At 36.6% G+C, this 21,718-nt stretch overlaps 1 protein-coding gene and 1 pseudogene across 2 annotated transcripts in view; one reads left to right on the top strand and one right to left on the bottom strand.

Moving 5' to 3' along the window:
• Positions 1-2,566, bottom strand: part of LOC107752460 (retinoblastoma-like protein 2) — a 25,165-nt gene extending 22,599 nt beyond the window's left edge. For both annotated transcript variants that reach the window (XM_016568436.1, XM_016568437.1), the window contains exon 1: positions 2,246-2,566. In XM_016568436.1, the coding sequence (XP_016423922.1) occupies positions 2,246-2,383 (138 nt within the window). In that variant the 5' untranslated portion in view covers positions 2,384-2,566. The remainder of the gene's footprint in view (positions 1-2,245) is intronic.
• A 603-nt stretch (positions 2,567-3,169) lies between these two features.
• LOC107752459 (protein fantom-like) lies at positions 3,170-21,220 on the top strand (annotated as a pseudogene).
• Positions 21,221-21,718: the final 498 nt, after the last annotated feature.

Genomic DNA, 21,718 nt, shown 5'->3' with positions numbered 1-21,718 from the left:
ACACACACACACACACACACACACACACACACACACACACACACACACACAGACACACACACACACACACACACATGGAGGACTTTAGCTAAACTTAGCCTGAAATATATGTTCACACTAACAAAACAGTATTACCCTGATATAAACACAGAAGGGTCCTCTAACGATAGTAATTCTCATTTGGTTATAAGAGCGTTCTTTTATGGTCCAACCATAAAATAATATTCTCAGAATGTTGCAGGAAGGTTTTTGAGATAACTTAAATATCTTTCTTGTTTGACCATATTGTTAATGTACCATGAAAATAGCATTGTATCCTTATATGCAGTGTTGGGAAGGTTACTCTGGAAATGTAACAGGTTACAGATCACAAGTTACCCTATTTAAACTGTAGCGATTTCAATTACTTTATTAAAGTAATGTAACTGATTACATTTGATTACTTTTCTAAATTTCTAATGTTTTCATCTGTTAATCATTTTCAAACATGTAAAGCAGCAGGGTTAACCTCACAGTACTCAACCACACACACATGGAGGACTTTAGCTAAACTTAGCCTGAAATATATGTTCACACTAACAAAACAGTATTACCCTGATATAAACACAGAAGGGTCCTCTAACGATAGTAATTCTCATTTGGTTATAAGAGCGTTCTTTTATGGTCCAACCATAAAATAATATTCTCAGAATGTTGCAGGAAGGTTTTTGAGATAACTTAAATATCTTTCTTGTTTGACCATATTGTTAATGTACCATGAAAATAGCATTGTATCCTTATAGGCAGTGTTGGGAAGGTTACTCTGGAAATGTAACAGGTTACAGATTACAAGTTACCCTATTTAAACTGTAACGATTTCAATTACTTTATTAAAGTAATGTAACTGATTACATTTGATTACTTTTCTAAATTTCTAATGTTTTCATCTGTTAATCATTTTCAAACATGTAAAGCAGCAGGGTTAACCTCACAGTACTCAACACTTTCACAACCCTTCATCACTTCAATTAAGATTATAATAATTTAATTTGAATGCAAAACCACCACAAAATCAAATTTTAGCACCTCTTTTTACTCTGAGTTCATTCTGAGGTTAAATAAAGATTTAAAATCGACAAGAAATAATTTAATTCATAACAGGAAATAATTTAACGGCTATGATACTGTTTTTGAAATCAAATCTTAATGTAACTGATTACATTTGATTACTTTTCTAAATTTCTAATGTTTTCATCTGTTAATCATTTTCAAACATGTAAAGCAGCAGGGTTAACCTCACAGTACTCAACACTTTCACAACCCTTCATCACTTCAATTAAGATTATAATAATTTAATTTGAATGCAAAACCACCACAAAATCAAATTTTAGCACCTCTTTTTACTCTGAGTTCATTCTGAGGTTAAATAAAGATTTAAAATCGACAAGAAATCATTTAATTCATAACAGGAAATAATTTAACGGCTATGATACAGTTTTTGAAATCAAATCTTTGCATAGCTATGACGGGAAACACTGGCATCTAACAATGCCTTGGAAAAAACTAACTAAAAAATAAATAAAGCAGATACATTAACCTAAATAGGAAATAAAACAGTTATCGAATAAGCTTGTGTCCTAAACTCCTGAAATACTGGTCTCATATTTTAGAGCAGACAATGCTATTTATATATAAAAAAAACACAATTAAATCTGTGTGTGGGTGTTTGTGTGAAAAAAACAAAACAATAAGATGTTACTCCCTTTGTAATCGTTAACATTTTCATAAGTAACTGTAATTTAATAACACTTTTTTCAGTAACTGTAACAGATTATAATTACATTTATTTTGTAATTAAATAACGTACTTTAGTTACATGTAACTAGTTACTTCCCAACACTGCTTATTAGTACTACCACGTACCATGGTTTATGTATACAATAATACTTCTGTAACATGGTATTTCTGCACAAGCACAATAAGGTGACATACTGTGGTGCAGATGCATTCTTTTCTGTATTTATTTTTACGTATAGACTAAAAACAAGCTAAAAGCACAGCTTACTGTACATTGTTATAATCGTCTGGCTGTAAAGCTGTTCATTCATAACATTTTTTAACATGTTAAAGCACACACTTTATTCATTAAAACATAAAAATAACACGTTAGCATGTCTATTCACATGAATATTATTGAATGCATGCATGCATAGCTACATTTATAAATGCGTGCACTGGGCCTGTATGTCATGAGCCCTGAGTTTACCTCCAGAGTGTAATTTGTGCTGATATTTTCATAACTCCTCCATGCCCCGTTACTCGACTCCTCATCCATATTCAGAGCTCGACACAGATCTTCAAATGCATGTCTAGTTTTCACCAACGTATCTTCTTCCTCGCTCATTTCTGCGGCTTTTCGTGCGTAGATGTATAAATACACGAGTGATCTGTATCTTTGTTTGCAATACGAGAAACGCAGAAAAGCAAACCGCTATGAAATGAACGGCGGTGAAATAAGAATGACGTTATTTCATGAGAGCGCGAGCGACTGTACGGTTCTGCACGGTGTAGCCATTTAAATGTCCTTTGACTGACAGCTCGCTCCTGCCGTGTTTGAGTTACGCTGAGCGCGTGCCGACGCCGACGCAATCAGAACGTACGACGCGTTTCTAACGTAAGTATGAAAGCGAATGCCGATCTGTGCGTAGAGCCTGTCACACGGAAGTGGAGGTCCCGCCCACTTTCTGACTTCAATATGCCATTTCCCCTTGACTTAACTCATAAATGACTGTTTTACGAGTCTAAACCTTCCAGCCTGCATCTCAGCTTTTGAATAACATTTTAATACAGGTCAAAGAGTAAATCAGACTTTTGCTGTGTTAAGTTTTGTTCAATACTCTGTTTTCTTTACTGTATACTGTATTACACTGCTATTCCTCATAGATATATATATATATATATGGCTATTCCCTGCAAGATTTGTTCTGGCATTCAGACATTCATTTAATTGAATATGTGATATATTGTCGTGTAGAGAACGAATGGTTACTTTATACCAGCATTTCAATGGAAATTCATCAGATGTTTTTGAGCGCAGTTCATTCTAGGCACTCGAAGACGCCACGCCGTAAAAACTCCATTTCCCATAAGCCAGTCGCCGGAAGTGGAGCCCGTTGGAGCGGAAGTGGGTGAGTTGTTTGTTAGCAACTGTCGCTGTGGTCTGCGTGTGATGCTTTTGAATCGGCGAGATCATGTTTGGATTAAAATATTTTTGTCTTGTGAAGGTTTAAAGTACGCAGTGTGCTTATAAGTTCGTCTACTGTAACATTGTTTTTCTGTGTTTTATTGGAAACTTGAATTTGTATTTGCGAAATACTGCATTTCCGAAACAACATATTAGAAAAGATGTATCAGACCGTAATTCAAGTATCAGTATCGATGCAAGTATCAAGTACGTAATGCCTCGCTACTTTGATATATAACATGGCACTAAATGTTTAACATATTCATATGTGGTAATATTTACTTATGATATATTAATGTCATAATACATGTCCAAAGTGAACATGGTGATACCGTTGCATTATTTGGTGTTTAAAGTTACGTTTTAATACAAATAATGTACTATAATTCATATTTTCCACATGTATGTTTGCTGTGTTTGATTTCAGTCTGAATGATGTTTGCTCGTGCTGATGAGACAGCTGGAGATATTCCTGTGAAGGAACCCGAATGGAGCAGCCACATTGCCTGGTCAGTATTAAAACAAAAGTATTATTGTAACTGACAATAATTGCTTTAGTTAATGGCAGGTAAATGAGTAATCCTGTTCGAAACTGTTTTTAGAGGCCCTGCTGTCCCAGAATGTCAGAAAGAGGCAGAATGTGTCTAAATTCAGCAGGGAGGAGCTGGAGGACACATTTCTACGGCTGCAGGAAGAAAACCTCACACTTAAACAACATGCATGCCAACAAGAAGACAAGATCCGCAGGTTTGATCAGTCATTAGATTCTAAGCATGCAGATTATCTGGTTTATTTGTATTCTTCTCAAAAGTAACAAGAACAACGCAGTAAGTTTACAAATGTCTTTGGCGTTTCAGGATGGCCACCAAGTTGATTCGTCTGGTGAAGGACCGCAAGCAGAGCGAGGGCGGCCGAGATGTTGAGATGGAGGAGATGATGGAGGAGCTGCAGGAGAAGGTTCAGGAGCTGGAGAAACAGAACGATGGGCTCAAGCGGCGGCTGTAAGCAGCCAAACAGCAGCTGCAGGTGCAGAACCACCGGCACACTCCCTACTACAGCCACATCCAACCACGCATCAACTCCGGCCTCCGCAGACTCACAGACGACATGCCATGACAGCATCACGACCTCACACTCCCAAAGCAGGTACACCTATTCTATTCTATTCTATTCTCAGTGGTAGAGCATTGCGTTAGCAGCACAAAAGGTCGTGGGTTTGATTCCCAGGGAACACACATACTGGTAAAAAATGTATAGACTGAATGCACTGTAAGTCGCTTTGGATAAAAGCGTTTGCTAAATGCATAAATTATTATTAATCATTAAATTCTATTCTGTTCTATTCTATTCTGTAATCTACTGTATATTATATTCTGAATGTGTCCTATTCCACATTTTGCTCTATTACTGTATGTTGATACATTCTATTCCATTCTATACTATGATTTATAATATATTTTATTGTGTTTTGCAATTCTATTCTATTCCTCACTATTAGTGCTGGGCGGTATGACCAAAAATTTATATCACGGTATAAAATTATACCGGTTTCACGGTATATTACTGTATTTTTCCCCCCCATGGATGACCGGGTGTTAACAGATGCATATTAATAGATATATAACTATGCTCATATTTCCTCATAATTCCAAGCAGTCAGTAAGCGACAGGTGCTTGGAAACGCTGTTTTGTACTCATTTACTGACGAGTCTGCTGCGGTACAGCCAGCTGAATGCGATGCTTCTCTGCCGCTCACTGCACAGAACAGACGCCGGTATACCACCCAGCACTACTCACTATATTGTAATTTAAAATCTGTTGTATGTTCTATCTGTTTATGCATGATTCTATTCTATTCTATTCTGCAATTAATATTGTTATGCTCTGTTAAATTATTTTCACTGTTAAATTCTACTCTGTTCTGTTTGTATTCTGTTTTGTTGTTTTTTTGCTCTCTATTCTATTCCATTATATTCTAGAATCTAAATGATCTGTTTTGTTCTGTTTTCTTTTCTATTCTGCAAACTATTGTGTTCTACTGTAATTCTACTCTATTATCTTCAATTTACATTATATTATGTTCTGTCCATTCTATTGTGTTCTATTCTATTCTGTAATTTAAATTGCATTATGTTGGTATTTTCTGTTTACTGTTTAAATTCTACTCTGTTCTATTTGTATTCTGTTTTGTTGTTTTTTGTTCTCTATTCTAGAATCTAAATTCTATGTTCTATTTTATTTGTACTTTATTCTTGTCTGTAATCCATCTGTTTTCTTTTCTATTCTGAAAACTACAGTATGTGTTGTTCTATTGCAATTCTACTATATTAATTCTTCAATTTATATTATATTATGTTCTGTCCCCTCTATTGTGTTCTATTCTATTCTGTAATTGAAATTGCATTATGTTGTTATATTCTGTTCACTGTCTGCTCTGTTCTGTGTATTCTGTTTTGTTGTCTTTGTTCTCTATTCTGTTTTATTCTATTCTCATCTGTAATCTGTCTGTTATGTTCCGTTTTCTATTCTGCCAAGTGCCAACTATGCTGTGTTCCATTGTAATTCTACCCTGTTGTCTTCTGCAAGTTCTATTTTATTCTATTCTATTCTATTTTGTAATCAAAATGATATTATGTTCTGTGTTATCAATCCATTCTAGTCAAATTTAGTAATCACTTTGCTGGGGGTTGGAGTGTTTTCATAACTTCTAAATATATTCTCAAAGTATCCATTTAGTGTTTTCTAGGATGTGATCTAGGAAAAAATTATGAACACGCATATTTAAAATATGGTACAAGTTATGGGTGTGTTTCGTTTTGTTTTTTTTATTCAGAGGTATCAGGCATGTTGAAGGGGACATGAGTGCAAAACCACCCCAGGGTTTGTTGCCCCGCTATGGACACAGTCTGCTGGATGAGGCCCGTGCTGAAATCCACGACCTGTGATTGCTGACAGAAACACAACACTCGTAGAATGGATGACATTACATATGTTCACATGCTTTGCCTGTTTTATCTGATGACAGAGAGAATGTGATTGAGAGCCAGCAAGCTCAGATGGAGGAGATGGAGAGATCAGCAGAGATGCTGAGAGATCAACTGAAGAGGAAAGAGAGAGAGTTTGAGGAATCACTCCTCCAGATGAGAGCGCATCAGGCCAGCGGACAGAGGTGCTGCTCGCTCGTTTTAAACACTGCATTATTAAACTCATATTAAATTGCTGTAATAGAAGATTGACATGACTACAGCAGAGTTTGAACTGTAAACCCTCTTGTTCTGATGAGATATGTGTGTTTTGCAGGTTAACTATAAAGGATAATATGGAGATGATCAAACTACAGAAGCTGCTGTCTGAGAAAGCAAACGCACTCACAGTGCTGGAGGGCAGATTTCTACAGCAACAGGAGGTACGACTGACCGTCAGGGACCCCAGTGACAAAAAGATTAAAGTATAGCCAATTATAGTTTATCCGTTATTATAACTGTGGAGTGTGTTCTCTGCTCTTTCCTGGATTTGCACCTCTATACTGTCTGACACGTTGCATTTATATTTTACATTTACATTTAGTCATTTAGCAGCAGTCATTTATCCAAAGCGACTTACAAATGAGGACAATGGAAGCAATCGAAATCAACAAAAGAGCAATGATATGCAAGTGTCTCATTTGTTGTGCCCTCTGCTGGTGGTCATGTCGATAGCAACTGCAGTGTTTGGAGAGTGTGTGTGTTTTTGTAGAGTATGAAGACTCTGAAGGCCAGTCATGATGCAGCGCTGGTGAAGGTGGATGAAGTGAGCCGACAGCTGAAGGAAGAGAGACTGAAGGGTTTACAGCTGGAGACACAGATTCAGACCAGAGCTCTGGACCAGAGACACACACAAGAGGTACAGCTGCCGTCGCACACACATACTTTATAAACAATATGATTCAGGCTTTTGAAAGTGCAAAAGTATCACAGCCAGTTACTGTTAACTAAAACTAAAACTGCTAAAAACTGTTTTTTGGCAATTGAAAATAAGCTGAAATATAATGTAAATATAAGTTGAAGTACTAAAATGACTAGTTAAAACTAGCTATAGAAATATCTATAAAAACAAAACACATAAAAATACTAAAACTTAAATTAAAGTAAAAAACTGAAAATATAAAAATAAAATCTAATTCAAAATAATAAGTAGAATATAACAAGTACAAGTAGGATATGTAACCTTTATAATTGCTTAATAATTATATAATACATTTTTAATTGGTGATTTGCTATATTTAGTGTACTTTTCAATAATAATGGTATCATCTATCTATCTATCTATCTATCTATCTATCTAAAAAAATTAGTAAACTGTGAAAGATAGACATCTATCTATCTATCTATCTATCTACCTACAAAAATTTTAAACTGTGAAAATGGGATAGTTCACCCAAAAAACAAAACAAAAAAACCCCCCATAATTTACTCACCCTCAACCTCAAGCCATTCTAGGTGTATATGCCTTTCTTCTTTCAAACGCATCCAATCAGAGTTTATTTAAAAACGTCCTGGCTCTTCCAAGCTTTATAATGGCAGTAATGGGTGTTATTTTTCAGTAGTCCAAAAGAAGTCCAATAAAGCGCATCCATCCATAATAAAACGTGCCTAAAGCCCTGATCACACCAAGAACGATAACTATAAAGATAACGATAAAGATATAGTTCTAAAAATCTTTCTCAATATTAAACAACAGTAGAGTCCACACCACAGCTATAATGATAAAGGGACAGAGAAACAATATCGTTGGAATCACTTTCAGAACGATTTTTTTCCAGCTGATGAACGATACAAATACTGACACCAAATCAGAATCAATTCTGCTGTCACGAGTTTGAGAATTTATGTACATAAACTGACAGTCACCACTGATAAGCTACTACTAAATATTGTAGAAACTTAATTTGCTGTAAAGTTGCTTTGCAACGATTTGTATCGTAAAAAGCGCCATACAAATGAACTTGAATTGAATTGAATTGAATTTAGCGCGCGTATGCTTAGAACAAACAGATGATATCATCTACTGGTGTGGACGCTAATATCATATTTTTATAGTTATCGTTCTTTGTGTGAATGGGCCTTAACACAGCTCCGGGGGGTGAATAAAGGCCTCCTGTAGCGTATCGATGTGTTTTAGTAAGAAAAATATCCATATTTAAAATGTTAGAAACACTAATCTCTAACTTCCGTTAACTGTCGTATGCGCGTTCACAATCGAACGCCGTTCCAGGTGGATGACGTAGGAATTATGCATCGCATATTTCGATATAAGCCAAGAGGAGACTGGTTTTCCTTTGCTAAAGTAAGAAAACTTTGCTTCCTGTGCTCCTGTAAACAAACGTTGGTTCCCATGAGACTAGCATATTCTCACTGGAGCTTACGCTACGTCCTATGTCATCCGCCGGAATGGCATTCTGTTGTGAGCGTGCAGACAACAGTTAGCGGAAGTTTGAGATTAGTGTTTATAAAGTTTTAAATATGGATATTTTTCTTACAACAATGCATGGATTCTCTACAGGAGGCCTTTATTCACCCAACCCCCCCCCACCGAGCCATGTGAGGCACTTTTTATTATGGATGGATGCGCTTTATTGGACTTCTTTTGGACTATCGAAAAATAACACCCATTCACTGCCATTATAACTTTTGAAAGAGCCAGGAAGTGTTTAAATAACTCTGATTGGATTCATCTGAAAGACAAAAAAATTAAGTCATATACACCTAGGTTGGCTTGAGGGTAAATAAATCATGGGCTAATTTTCATTGTTGGGTGAACTATCCCTTTAACACACATTCCTGGTCAATATTTCTAAAATCTTAATAGTTACTGCAGTGATTTAATGTTGGTCAACTTTAATTTAATAATGCTTTCCGAAATAATAGAAAATAGCAGTAGATTTGAAAGAATCTCGACCATTGGCACTGTGTCCAGATGCACTTGAGGTTAAACTCAAGTTTAAACTCAAGCCTTTTTGAAAGTAGGGGCTGGTGGTGTTTAAGGAAACTGCAAATTCACACCCAATTCCAGACTTCCAGCTTAGTCTGTATTTTGGTATAAAACACTTTTCACAAATTAAATTGCTTCCCAATTGATAAAATCTAATTATGCTGTACATTTTTATTGCATAATGGAACAGTATTGTAGAGTCTGTCATGTCTAAGACCATATTTTCAGGGTCTTGGTCTTGTCATGGATACTTTATTCAGCCTGGACTCCAGCTCGAATTAGTAGATCTCGACTACAATGCAATAGAAGTAAAATGAGTTATGAACTTAATTTCATGTTACAGTAACTTCAAGGGTTTGCTGTTCTCCACATATGACTCATGTCTTTAAACGTCTGTGTTTTCGTAGGCTGAGGTTGAAGCTGTCACTCGTGCGATGGACGATCTGAAACTTGAACATGAGTTGAACTCAGAGAAGCTGGCTCAGCTTCTGGACATGAGAGCTGCCAAGATAAAGAAACTTGAAGGTTTAGCTGCATCCAGCACATGATGTTCAGATTCCCGATGTTTGCAGTCATGCTTAGTAAAACTAATTCTACCTGTGTCCTTCCAGCCCAGCTGAAGGACATTGCATATGGAGCCAAGACCCATGTGTTCAGACCTGATGTGACCAGCGATGATGTTACAGATGAGTTTGATGAAACCCTTCGCTTGGCTCGAGGCGAGAACCTTATGGAAATTAACTTGGGGAGAGCGCAGTTCTCTTCTGAAGCTATAGAAAGTCTAAAGAACAAAGATCCATCCACCTTCTGCACATACGCCTTCTATGACTTTGAGCTGCAGTCCACGGCTGTGGTTCGAGGTGCCCATCCAGCGTACAGCCTCACGTCTCAGTATCTCGTGAGGGTGGACGACCTCTTCTTGAACTATCTCCACAGCAGCTCAGTTACGGTGGAGGTTCAGCTCGCCGAGGGCTTGAGTTTCCGCACGGTAGCTGCTGGTCAGCTCAGGTTAAATCAATTGCTGGAACGAGGTGGGAAGGTGTTTAGCACCATTCAGTTAGTTGGTGAGTCTTTAGACTGTCTTCTGACATTGGTGTAAAGGATGTTTTCCTGTAGATGTTGACCAATATGGGTTTTTTAGTTGATATTTAAGGAATTGTTGAAATTAAATAAAAGCTCACTGTTTTTGTAGGTACAAATTTATATTACGTTCTTTAATTTGAAGAACACAAAAAGGAGAAGTTTAGCAGAGAAGAGAAGTTTACAACGCTCTTTAAGGGGTCATGAACTGAAAAGTCAACATTCCCTTGATCTTTTGATATATAAGAGGTCATTGTACTATAAAAACATCCTGTAAGTTTCAGAACTCAAAACTTTCTCGTTAGTCTAAAAACAGCTTATATTGAAGGCAGTCTGTCAAAAACGTCAGCTTGTGGAATGTTCTACTCTATGATGTAATAGTGTGGATAAGCACTGCCTCCACAGAAGAAGATCAACGCCTGCTTCTACACCACTGCCTGTTTAGCCCCGCCCACCGATTCTACATCTCTGCCTGTTTAGCCCCGCCCACCGATTCTACATGACTGCCTGTTTAGCCCCGCCCATCAATTCAACATCACTGCCTGTTTAACCATGCCTACTGATTCTACATGACTGCCTGTTTATCCCCGCCCATCTATTCAACATCACTGCCTGTTTATGCCCACTGACTGATTCTACATGACTGCCTGTTTAGCCCCGCCCATCTATTCAACATCACTGCCTGTTTAGCCATGCCTACTGATTCTACATGACTGCCTGTTTAGCCCCGCCCATCTATTCAACATCACTGCCTGTTTAGCCATGCCTACTGATTCTACATGACTGCCTGTTTAGCCCCGCCCATCTATTCAACATCACTGCCTGTTTAGCCATGCCCACTGATTCACGCACGTAGTAGGTAAATGACAAAAGCGGCAAATGCAGGTCTACACAGAAACCAAACGATAAACTTCATTTGATTAACTATTTTTTAATGAAGTGCCAGACCACGTCAGTAAGAACGCGGTCCTTTGTTCACTTAATTTTACCGCAGATTTGTTTACAAACACGGCACAATTCGACGCAGGATTTTCAGAAAGATTAAAACTAAAAGACGATGCTGTGCCAAATATATTGGATTCGAAAGTAATGTCGCAACACACAAGTGTAAGTAACTGTTTTTATTACGAGATCACTATTGCTTTGTCTGTTATTACATAACGTTTGATATGCACTATGTATTTATGCGTTTTTAACCTAAACCACAGCAGCGTCCATCTGTGAGGAATGTACGCTGTCAAACATACACAACTATTAGCCAATCATAGCAGTGGGCGTTTACTTCTGAGTCTACAATCTGCCACGCCTATTCAAACAGCGTTCTGATGAGGGGGGTCAAAAACAGGACAGAAAATAGATTATTACTTCTAAATTATGATTTTTTGTAAAAAATGTAAAAATCTTGATAACGTTATAAGTGAGCAGTTCATGACCCCTTTATGCATTTATGTTTCCTTAACATCCATGGAAACTTTTCAATGCACAAAAGTTTCATTATAGAGGAAAAAGGTTCCTCCGATTATTAAAATGCCCTTAAAATTAAGAAAAAAATAGTTCTTCTGGAACCCAAAATGGTTCCTCTATGGCTTTGCTGTGAAAACAACCTTTTGAAACCTTTATTTTTTTAAGAGCTAATGAAAGTGGAAAATGATTTAAACTGACAAAAAGGACAAAATGAACCATACAGCATTCATAAAAGTGTTTTCAATCTGTTTGCAGGTGTAACAGATGAGATCCAGGTGTTTGGTACTCAAACTCAGGGTTCCTATGGAACAAGCCATTCGCCTTTATAAGGAGAGAGTCAAAGCACTTGGTTACCTCAACACAAGCATGAGGGACAGCCAGGTACTGTTTACAACCCCATCTAAGGCACCATGTCCTGCTTTGAAACATGCTAAAATTACTTGACCTTTGTTCTTTACTATTCAGACTTCATCAGGTCCGGTCCCCAGTTCTTCATCATTGATGGATGGCGATCTAAATGAACTAAACATCACCATACACTCCTGCTGTGATCTCAGATCCAGAGGTCCTCACACCCAACCCAGCCCCTACATCATCTACAAACTCTACGACTTCCCTGACCATGATACTCCAATCATATCCTCCACCAATGAGCCGCAGTTTGAAGATCACATGGTCTTCCCGGTGGCCATGAACTCTGACCTCGATGCGCTCCTGAGGTCAGAGGCTCTGGTGTTGTATGTGTTTGATGATTTGGATGTTGCGAACCAGCTGTATCTGGGGAAGGCCAGAGTACCGCTCATCTCGCTGGCTCACGATAAAACCATCACTGGTGAGGACAAACACTCACCGTCTTCTAGTGTGTTTCTAGGAACATTGGAAAGAAAATTGTGTTTGTTTATTTCTTTATTGATTGATTGAAGAATACCATTAATATTGACCTAATATTTTGAGGATATACTTTTTTTTTTTCTGAAAAGAGGTGCTCTACCATCAAAAGAGGAGGTGCAACCAAAAGTCAAAAAGCCACGTCAATTAGAAAAGGTGCAGCACTCACTCTTGAAAAAGTCCAACTTATTGGTTAAAATGAATGTGATGTTTCGGACAAAATTAGTTTGGAAGCCACTCCCCTAATTGGCAGAGTAACGCATGTTGCTCACTGCAAGAATGTGTGAAGCAATGTTTGGTACTGCTGTTCTCGATGTCTGATGAAGGTCTGGATATTGGCCAAAATGTCACATGTATTTTAGCCAATAAAGTTGGATTTTTTTTTTTTCAAGAGTGAGTGCTGCACATTTTCTAATTGACATGAACTAATATTTTGAGGGGGAAAAAAATTAATAAAAATGAACATTTGAAACTAATATTTATATTTTGAAATAGTTTAGTAGTTTTTATATTTTAAATGTATTTTTATTTGTTTGGGAACACTTAGGTAAAATTATTGTGTTATTGAGATGTTTAGATATTTTTGTTGGAAAATATGACAACACTACTGATTAAGATTAGTTCGATTTTATTATTATTATATTATTATTTATTTGTTTGTTTGTTTTTGGCTTAGAGACACACTTTAATATTGGTATTTTTCTTGTGATTTGTATTTTTTTAAGGTATGTTTGAGCTCACAGACCCCGAGGGACTTCCAAGTGGCCAAATCAGTGTGACTTTGAAGTGGACGTCCACGTACCTCCCTCCAGCGTCCTCGGCTATCACCACACAACAGACCGAGATCACCGGCAGGACGACACCGGAGAGACAGACGGCTCAAGACAAGGAGAAAACACAGACAGAGACACGACCGATGACCAAAGACCCTCCACTAATACCTCAACCCACTGTTTCTGAGGTAATGGCATCCCCAAAACACCTCAGCATCCAGGACCATACAGTACATAAATCAGTCCTGAAAACTTTTTGTTGTTTCATCACTGTAGAATATATATATATATATATTTTTTTTTTCTTGTTCTTTGTACTATAGACTCCAATGCCCAAACCCAGGCAACGAACTCTACCAAAATCAACTACTAAAAGAGTTTCTTTTATGGATGTTACAGAGCTTGAAAAACAGGTAAAAGAAAAGTCTGCTCTTGTTTAATTAGTGATGTTTGCTAAGTCAAGCATCGCTTCTATTGCTCAATTTAAGGCATTGATTAACCCTGAGTATTATCCTGTACCGTTTGTGCACTTCTGTACGTGGTGTTTTGATTATGTATTTTGCGTGTTTGTACTAATAATCAATCACAAGATGGAGCAGACTACAGCCTCTGATGAAGGTGATAATGAGGAGCCGTCATCATCTGTGACCCCAGTACCAAAGGTAAACGATGTGAGTTGTACTGTTTAAATAAGGAATACACTAGGCATATGAAACGTCAGGAATACACAGTGTGACGCTGTGTTCCTCAGACCGTCATAGTGCTGGAAGCAGGAGAGGCCACTGCAGTCAGTGAGGAAGGGGATGAGGAAGAGTCTCAGTTCTCTGAGGGTCAGGTGATCACCGCCGGCACTGTCTGATGAGCCTGAGATTTCTGAGGAGCTGCAAGAGCCACCAACAGGTGTGTGTTTGGACTCGGAGTTATGGAAATTAAAGTCCTTTAAAACAGAAAACATTATTTAACATAGATAATGTCACACATTTCCAAATGAAACCAAAATATTCAGCTAGAAATAATGTTTTTGTTTTATTTGTTGGTATATGATTTGTCTATGCATGCCAGGCTATGATAATTTTGTTGAATTTTTATTGTTTTCCCTGCCCTGATTGATTGTTGAGTGACTTATTTATTAGATTTTTTTTTGTTTTTTTTTGTGATGAGTAATGTGATGAATTGAGTATGAATTAAATATGACTAGCATTTTGCAATAACAGGATTTTGGTGGTTTTAGCATTTTAATTAATTATTTAATCTATTATTAAAACAAGTTTAGTGCTAAAATAATGCTAAAATATTTTTTTTAAATTTTATTATTATTTTTTTTTCACCCTGATATCATTCCAAACCCACACTGTTCCTTTTTGTGTGAAACACAAAGTAAATTTTTGGAACAATAATCATGCTGCTCTTTTCTATAAAAAATGAATGTGAATGCAGATAAAAAAAAAACAAGCATAAATAGGTTGGTTATTTGCTGTAAATTTTGCATTCTTTCATTATTAAAGCTCATTTGCGTTTGCATATTATACAATTTTTCAAGCTCTCCAGCATTTTGTCCCCAATTCAGATTCATTGTTTGGAAAAGAGCAGCTTGAACATAATTCAAAACGTCTCATTTTGTGTTTCACAGATGAAAGAAAGTCATATATGTTCGGAAAGACATGAAGGTGACCAAATATTGACTTCGTTTTTATAAAGGTTCAAGTTCAGTGTTCAAGTTAAACTCTAATTAGATTCAATATGACCACAAACTTCTAGTATTAAAAAAAAGTTTGTGTTTTTGTTTGTGTTATTGTGGGCAGGAAGGCCCCTGTGCTTTGGCCCTGAGTAGAACTTGTATTCAGTAGAGCCACATATGAATTTTGTGGCAAACCAATACTTGGTGCTGAGCGTTAGTATTCAGTTTTATATGAGGAAGCAGCTGTGCTATTGTTTTTCGAATGAGAAGAGAATCATTAATATTTCATTCGCTGCTGCCAATAATCTGATGTGTTTCCTGTTGACAACCAACAACATAAATGTTAATGTGTGTTGACCTTGGCCAAGAGGCTGTCTTTAAAGTGTTGATGTCTAACATCTCTCTCTCTTACCTGCTGCGAGCCACTTGAGACCAAAGCGAGAGATGGACGACAAGAAAATAAACAACCCAAACCTTTCACGAACAACTTCCATTATCAACTGATCATAATGCAGAAAATGCATCTGTGCAGATGTTCAGGGTGAGGATGGTGATAGCGATGACTGCATCGTTCCTGCTCAGAGCTCGCAGCATAAAAAACAGGTGTGTTGTATCACTTTGCATCTGTCCATGTTTAACAAATGAACCGTGCTTGACCGATGTATTAAATATATATTTTTAATGCTTGTCATGCGTGTTTTGCTGTATACACTACAGAAAAGAAAAAACGATTTTTAGTTTAGCTGTTCTTTTCTTTTTGACATGTCCACTGATTAAAAATTTTTTTTAGTGCTGTCAAACGATTAATCACATCCAAAATAAAAGTTTTTGTTTACCTAATATATCTGTGTGTACTGTGTATATTTATTATGTTATAAATACACACACATGTATGTATATATTTAAGAAAAATATGTTACGCTTATATATTAAATATATTTATATATGATATAATTTATATGAATATAAATATATACACGTAAATACATATAATATTTTCAAAATATATGCTGTATGTGTGTGTATTTATATATACATAATAAATATACACAGTACACACACATATATTATGTAAACAAAATTTTGGATGCGATTAATCGTTTGACAGCACTAAACAAATATATGATTTTTATGACAATTTTTTTGTCATAAAATAAAAAAAAATCAATGAAACAAATGTTTGATCAAATAAATGCAGTCATGGTGAGCATAAGAGACTTTCTATAAAAAAAAAACATCAAAATTATATACATGTATGTAAACATTTAAATTTTATATACATATATGAAATGAAAATATACAATGAAAAATAATATGCATGTATTTTTCATTTTATATACATTATATTAATTTAATATAAACATTGTAATATACATCAGTATACACATTCAAAAGTTTGGGGTCAGTAAAGGAATGATTACTTTTATTCGGCAAGGTGATAGTAAAGACTTATAATGTTACAAAAGATTTCTAATTTGAATAAATTTGTAAATTAAAAACAAAACTATTTTATTTTATTTTAAATTGTAATACTATTTCACAATATTACTTTTGTTTCTGTATTTTTGATCAAATAAATGCAGCCATGATGAGCATAAGAAACATCTTTAAAAAACATTAAACATCTTACTAATCCCAAACTTTATTTAATAAGCACATTTTTATCTGCACATAAGTGTCAACTTCCACTAACATGGAAACTAACGTTGCAGATATGATGAAAGATGTTTATAAGAAACTATTTTAATATAACCAAGTAATAATCACAATGAATATGTCTAATGTTCTTATTATTTTTCTTATTTTCTGTATTCAACGATGTTTACAAACCACAGAGAGGAAGTTCGTATGACCAAATACCTTAATATTTGGTATCTCTGACCAAACTATGGAGTGTATAGTCTCAAAGAAAATTGACATCCTCAACAAAGGACAAAAATAAATCACTGGGTCTCAGGAGGATGTTGTATTTTTTGTTCCTTACTGATAAAAGGACATTTTAAATATTTTTTGTGATTAATTTAGCCTACAACTTAGTGATGTGGATTCAGAGATTTAAACGGTCAGCTTAGTGTTCTGTCCTAAGAGGATTGTAGGAAGCAACAGAGATCTAACGACTGCTGTCAGCACAAACTTAATGGCCTAAACACTCCAACAATGTGGACGGCATGTTTGACAGATTGAATCAAATGATACACGGACAGACAACGCATCTCCAACCCCCATCATTATCAGAGAGCTATGCCCTGTAGGTTACATGTCTACATCAGATATAGTTTTTCCGGTGTCCATCATTTCAAACGGTGGGATATTCTTCACAGATGTCCTGTCAGAAGTAGAGAGTGATTGGAGTCCCTGAAGATGCACAGCGAGTCTCACCATGTCAGCTGGTGTGAGGTTGCATGTCAGTTGTGATAAGGTCATGCGATGCCTTGCTCCACCAGCCGTCCGAGTGCATTCGTGTGGAGATCGTTACTCTGAGTCTGAAGCCAGGCTCAAGAGTGGCGGAAGACAGTGGAATCGTCCGATTGTTTGTGGAGTACTGTTTCCTGGGCCTGCCGTCAGTCGAGACCCCGCTGTCCCTGAAGAAACCTCTGCCTGGACACAGCGTCTCCTACAACTTCAGCAATGGTGAACGACGACATTCATACTAATCTCCATGCAATACCAGCCATTGTAATCGTTCCGATTTTTCTGCTTTAGTATCTATGGCAGCATATTAAATCTTATGGTGGAAAGTTGTGAAAATTGGTGCATCGATTAGGACGTTTATGAACTTTCTTCTGACCAGTTTTAGGGTCTACACCTCAAACCTTCTAAAGCCACCGTAGACTCAAAATTACACTTTTCTGCTTTGGTCTACAACAGTGGTTCCTGGTCCTGGAGAACCCCCAACACTGCATGTTTTGATGTCCCGCTTATCTGACACACACATTTGATGTCTTGGAGTCTTTTCTAATGAGCTGATGAGTTGAATCAGATGTGTTTGATTAGGGAGACATCTAAAATGAGCAGTGTTGGGGGTTCTCCAGGACCAGGATTGGGATCCACTGGACTACAACAGGGATGTCCAGTCCTTCTCCTGGAGGGCCACTATCCTGCAGAGTTTAGCTCCAATCCCAATCAAACACACCTGAACCAGCTAATCAAGGTCTTCTAGAAGCTTCCAACTCTGCTGGATATTGACCCTCCAGGAGCAGGTTTTTCTTTGGGTTTAATGCCAAGCTCAAGAAACTTGGTGGTTTCAGTTTTTGACCAACTAGAAAACATGGGTGACTTGATCTAAAGCAGGGATCTCCAATCCTGCTTCTAGAGAGCTACTGTACTGCATACTTCAGTTCCACCTCTGCTCCAACACACTTGCCTGAATTGATCAAGTAGCCCTTAACACCTTGATTAGCTGGTTCAGGTATGCTTGATTGGGATTGGAGCTGAAATTTGCAGGACTGTAGCTCTGCAGAGCAGGACTGGAGACCACTTATTTAAATTCATGACTCCATTTAGATTCATTGGGTAATCCAATGTTTTCCAACCCTGTTCCTGGAGGCACCCCAACACTACACTATTTTTGATCTCTTCCTAATCAAACGCATCTAAATCAACTCATCAGATCAAGACCTAAAATGGATGGGACAGATAAGGGAGACATCCAAAACGAGTAGTGTTGGTGGCCTGAAGGAACAGGGTTGAGATACACTATTACCCATCCAAAGTACATTTATCAGCCACATTGACTGCCCACCGTTTTGAATTTTATACTCTTTAATACCTTGCTTGGCCACATAATTGGTTCTTGTAGCTGTATGATTTTACTAAACAATGGCAGATAAACATTCTTTATCAGTAATTCCTCAAATTAAAGAAAGAGAACATCATCTAAACAACATACAATGTTCTGACAGTGATCCATGTGGATAAGGAGAGTAACCAACCCAGACGGCAAACTCTGAGGGCAGTGCTGGAGGGCCGGAACAAACAACTAGAGCAGTGAGACACTTTCTGATCTATAATCAAGTTTCTTTGTGGCTCATTTATTTGTCATGTAAAGTATATTGTTGTAACATATACTACACTGTGTTATCTAACTCAAATAAGCAGCTCACTCTTTCATTGGCTGTGACAGTATAAAGTTCACGGTGGTGAGCGACCCTCCTAAAGAGGAGTGCGAGGATGTGGGCGTGGCCTATCTGCGTATCCTCGATATCATGGAGAAACGCACAGACATGAAGGACGTCAGCCTCAACAGTAAGTGTGTTTTAATTGCTATCACAAAATTATAGTCACAACAAAAGTTTTCAGATTAGTGTGAATATTAGAGTGGTGCTTATTTATGTTATCTTAAATATTGGATTACTTGGTCATCTCCACAAATAGGATATTAAATAGGACCTGGAACACTGTTTTCAACAAGTTATCAGTGTTGATTGTCCACCTCAGATGGTCAAACTGTATACATTACATGATTTGGTTTATTTTAGATGAATTTTATATGGGATTTGCCTTTTTCCTTCAACCCCGTTACCAGATTTTGAGAGACAGTTTAACACAGTTTTTTTTTTTTTTTTTTTTTTACAGCCATGAACATTAGATAAACATGAAAAAGTAAAGGAAATGTATAAGAAAGATGCCAGAACATTGTAGGTTCGCAAGTAACAGGGTTGCAGATATTGCTCGGCAGGGTCTAGCTTGTTTGGGAAGAAAGTTTGTAAAACATTGATTGAATTGAAACTTTTTCAAAGCTTCGTAATTTTTCATAAATTGAAGAACAATATTTATAAAAATATTTGTATTTTGAATGTAACTTTAGCAACAGGGTTGAATGGGTGAGCTTAATGAATACAATTTGTGTCAAAATTGAAAGAATGTAATGCTCTGCACCACTACAGAAGGGATCTAAATGATGTCACTTCCAGGGTAGTTTTTTTTAATTTTTATATCGGTAACAGGGTGGCATGCACATTTTTGCAAACACCTAAATTTAGAATTTTTGGTAATTGGTTAAACTAATACATTTTTAATTGAATGTGGATTAAACAGATTATCAATAGCCTATTATTACTGTGTGATATTAATTTTTGCAAATAGTCAAGAAAGTCAAGACCACTGAGGTGGCACAGACATTTAATGTGTTTATTATTTTTTTCATTTCATGTTATATATTAGTTTATCTAACATATGTAGTAGTTCTTTCTCCAAAGAACATGATATTCATGCGTTTTTATATAATGAAAAAAACAATTTGTACCCTATTCATGGAAAGTGCCATCTGCTGACCATAAAAACTTTCTGTTTTTTTGTCCCTCACTGTAGTTGTGGACGTTCAGGACAACAGTGCAGTTATCGGCCATCTAGTTGTGACCGTCGAAGCTCTGGAGGCTCTAACATCCATCATGAAAGATCCAGAGCGTGATCGTCCACTAACTACACTTGCTTAATTTACCAAAACCAATGATTTACTTTTTCCAATCAGCAGTATTAAATGTCCCCTAAATCATTTTTGTATTTAATTAGATTCACCAAAACGAAGTGAAATGTAATGCACGGGGGGGCGGTCGGTTTGGTTTTAAACGCTACAGACTGCGACAATATATGGGAACAAAACAGACCTTTATGTAAACGCCATCACACGGCTTTGATCCCTTACAGTGTGAAATCATATCCTAATGTTTCTCTTTATGGCCTCCAGTGTTGCGTTTGATGGAGCGCTGATGTTTAGACCTTTAATAACTTTGCTTAATGAAAAGGCTGTTAAGCCTCATTAGGCAGCGCTGTGGCAGGCGGCGATATTTTATTGAAGGTGCGAAATGAAATCTAACTGGATTTAATGGGATTAAATCAAGCTCTTTAAAATGCTAATGCAGATTTTCACGCGTGTCGAGCTGTGGTGCTCGCACAGACACTCCTTCTGTTTTGGTGTGTGCGATTGAGTGTGAAATGTTACTGTTATCTGCACTGCAGATCATTTGATATTTCTGTATTGGTCTGCATAAGAGAGTACAATTCAGATTGTGTATCTCTTGTCGAGATATAGATGCTTTATTTTGAACGCACTGCAAACCTTTGTAGACAGCCTTATAAACTGATATGTGTAAATGTTTTATATTTATGAACATTTCAGAGTAATGTATTAAAGAGTTTTAGTGTTACTTCATTTTGTTTTCTGATTTTCTTAAAACCTCAGTTTTTTTACTTGAAGTTGAAACTGCATTTAGAATCCATTTGAATTTTATAGTGACTGACTTTCTTCTGCTGAACACAAAAGATATTATGAAGAACTTTGGACCCCATTGACTTTTATTGTATGGACCAACAAAACACAGAGGCATTTTTCAAAATATTTGTATTTATTTATTTATTTTTTGGTGTGTGAGTGTTTCACACAGTCATAGAGGTTTAGAACCACATGTGGAGGAGTAAATGTTGACAAGTTTGCTAAAACCAAGGGAGTTAATAATAAGTAGGAGTATAATATATAATAATAAGTAATACTCCAGGAGTATGTCTTCCATTATTTTGAGCCAATCACATTTACATTTAGTAATTTAGCAGACGCTTTTATCCAAAGCGACTTACAAATGAGGACAATAGAAGCAATCAAAACTAACAAAAGAGCAACAATATGTAAGTGCAAATGACAAGTCT

Source organism: Sinocyclocheilus rhinocerous, unplaced genomic scaffold (assembly GCF_001515625.1).
Source record: "Sinocyclocheilus rhinocerous isolate Xijiao unplaced genomic scaffold, SAMN03320098_v1.1 scaffold921, whole genome shotgun sequence".
In the NCBI taxonomy this organism is placed as follows: Eukaryota; Metazoa; Chordata; class Actinopteri; order Cypriniformes; family Cyprinidae; genus Sinocyclocheilus; species Sinocyclocheilus rhinocerous.
The sequence above is the reverse complement of the archived record's forward strand: the minus strand, read 5'-3'. Positions and strand labels throughout refer to the sequence as shown.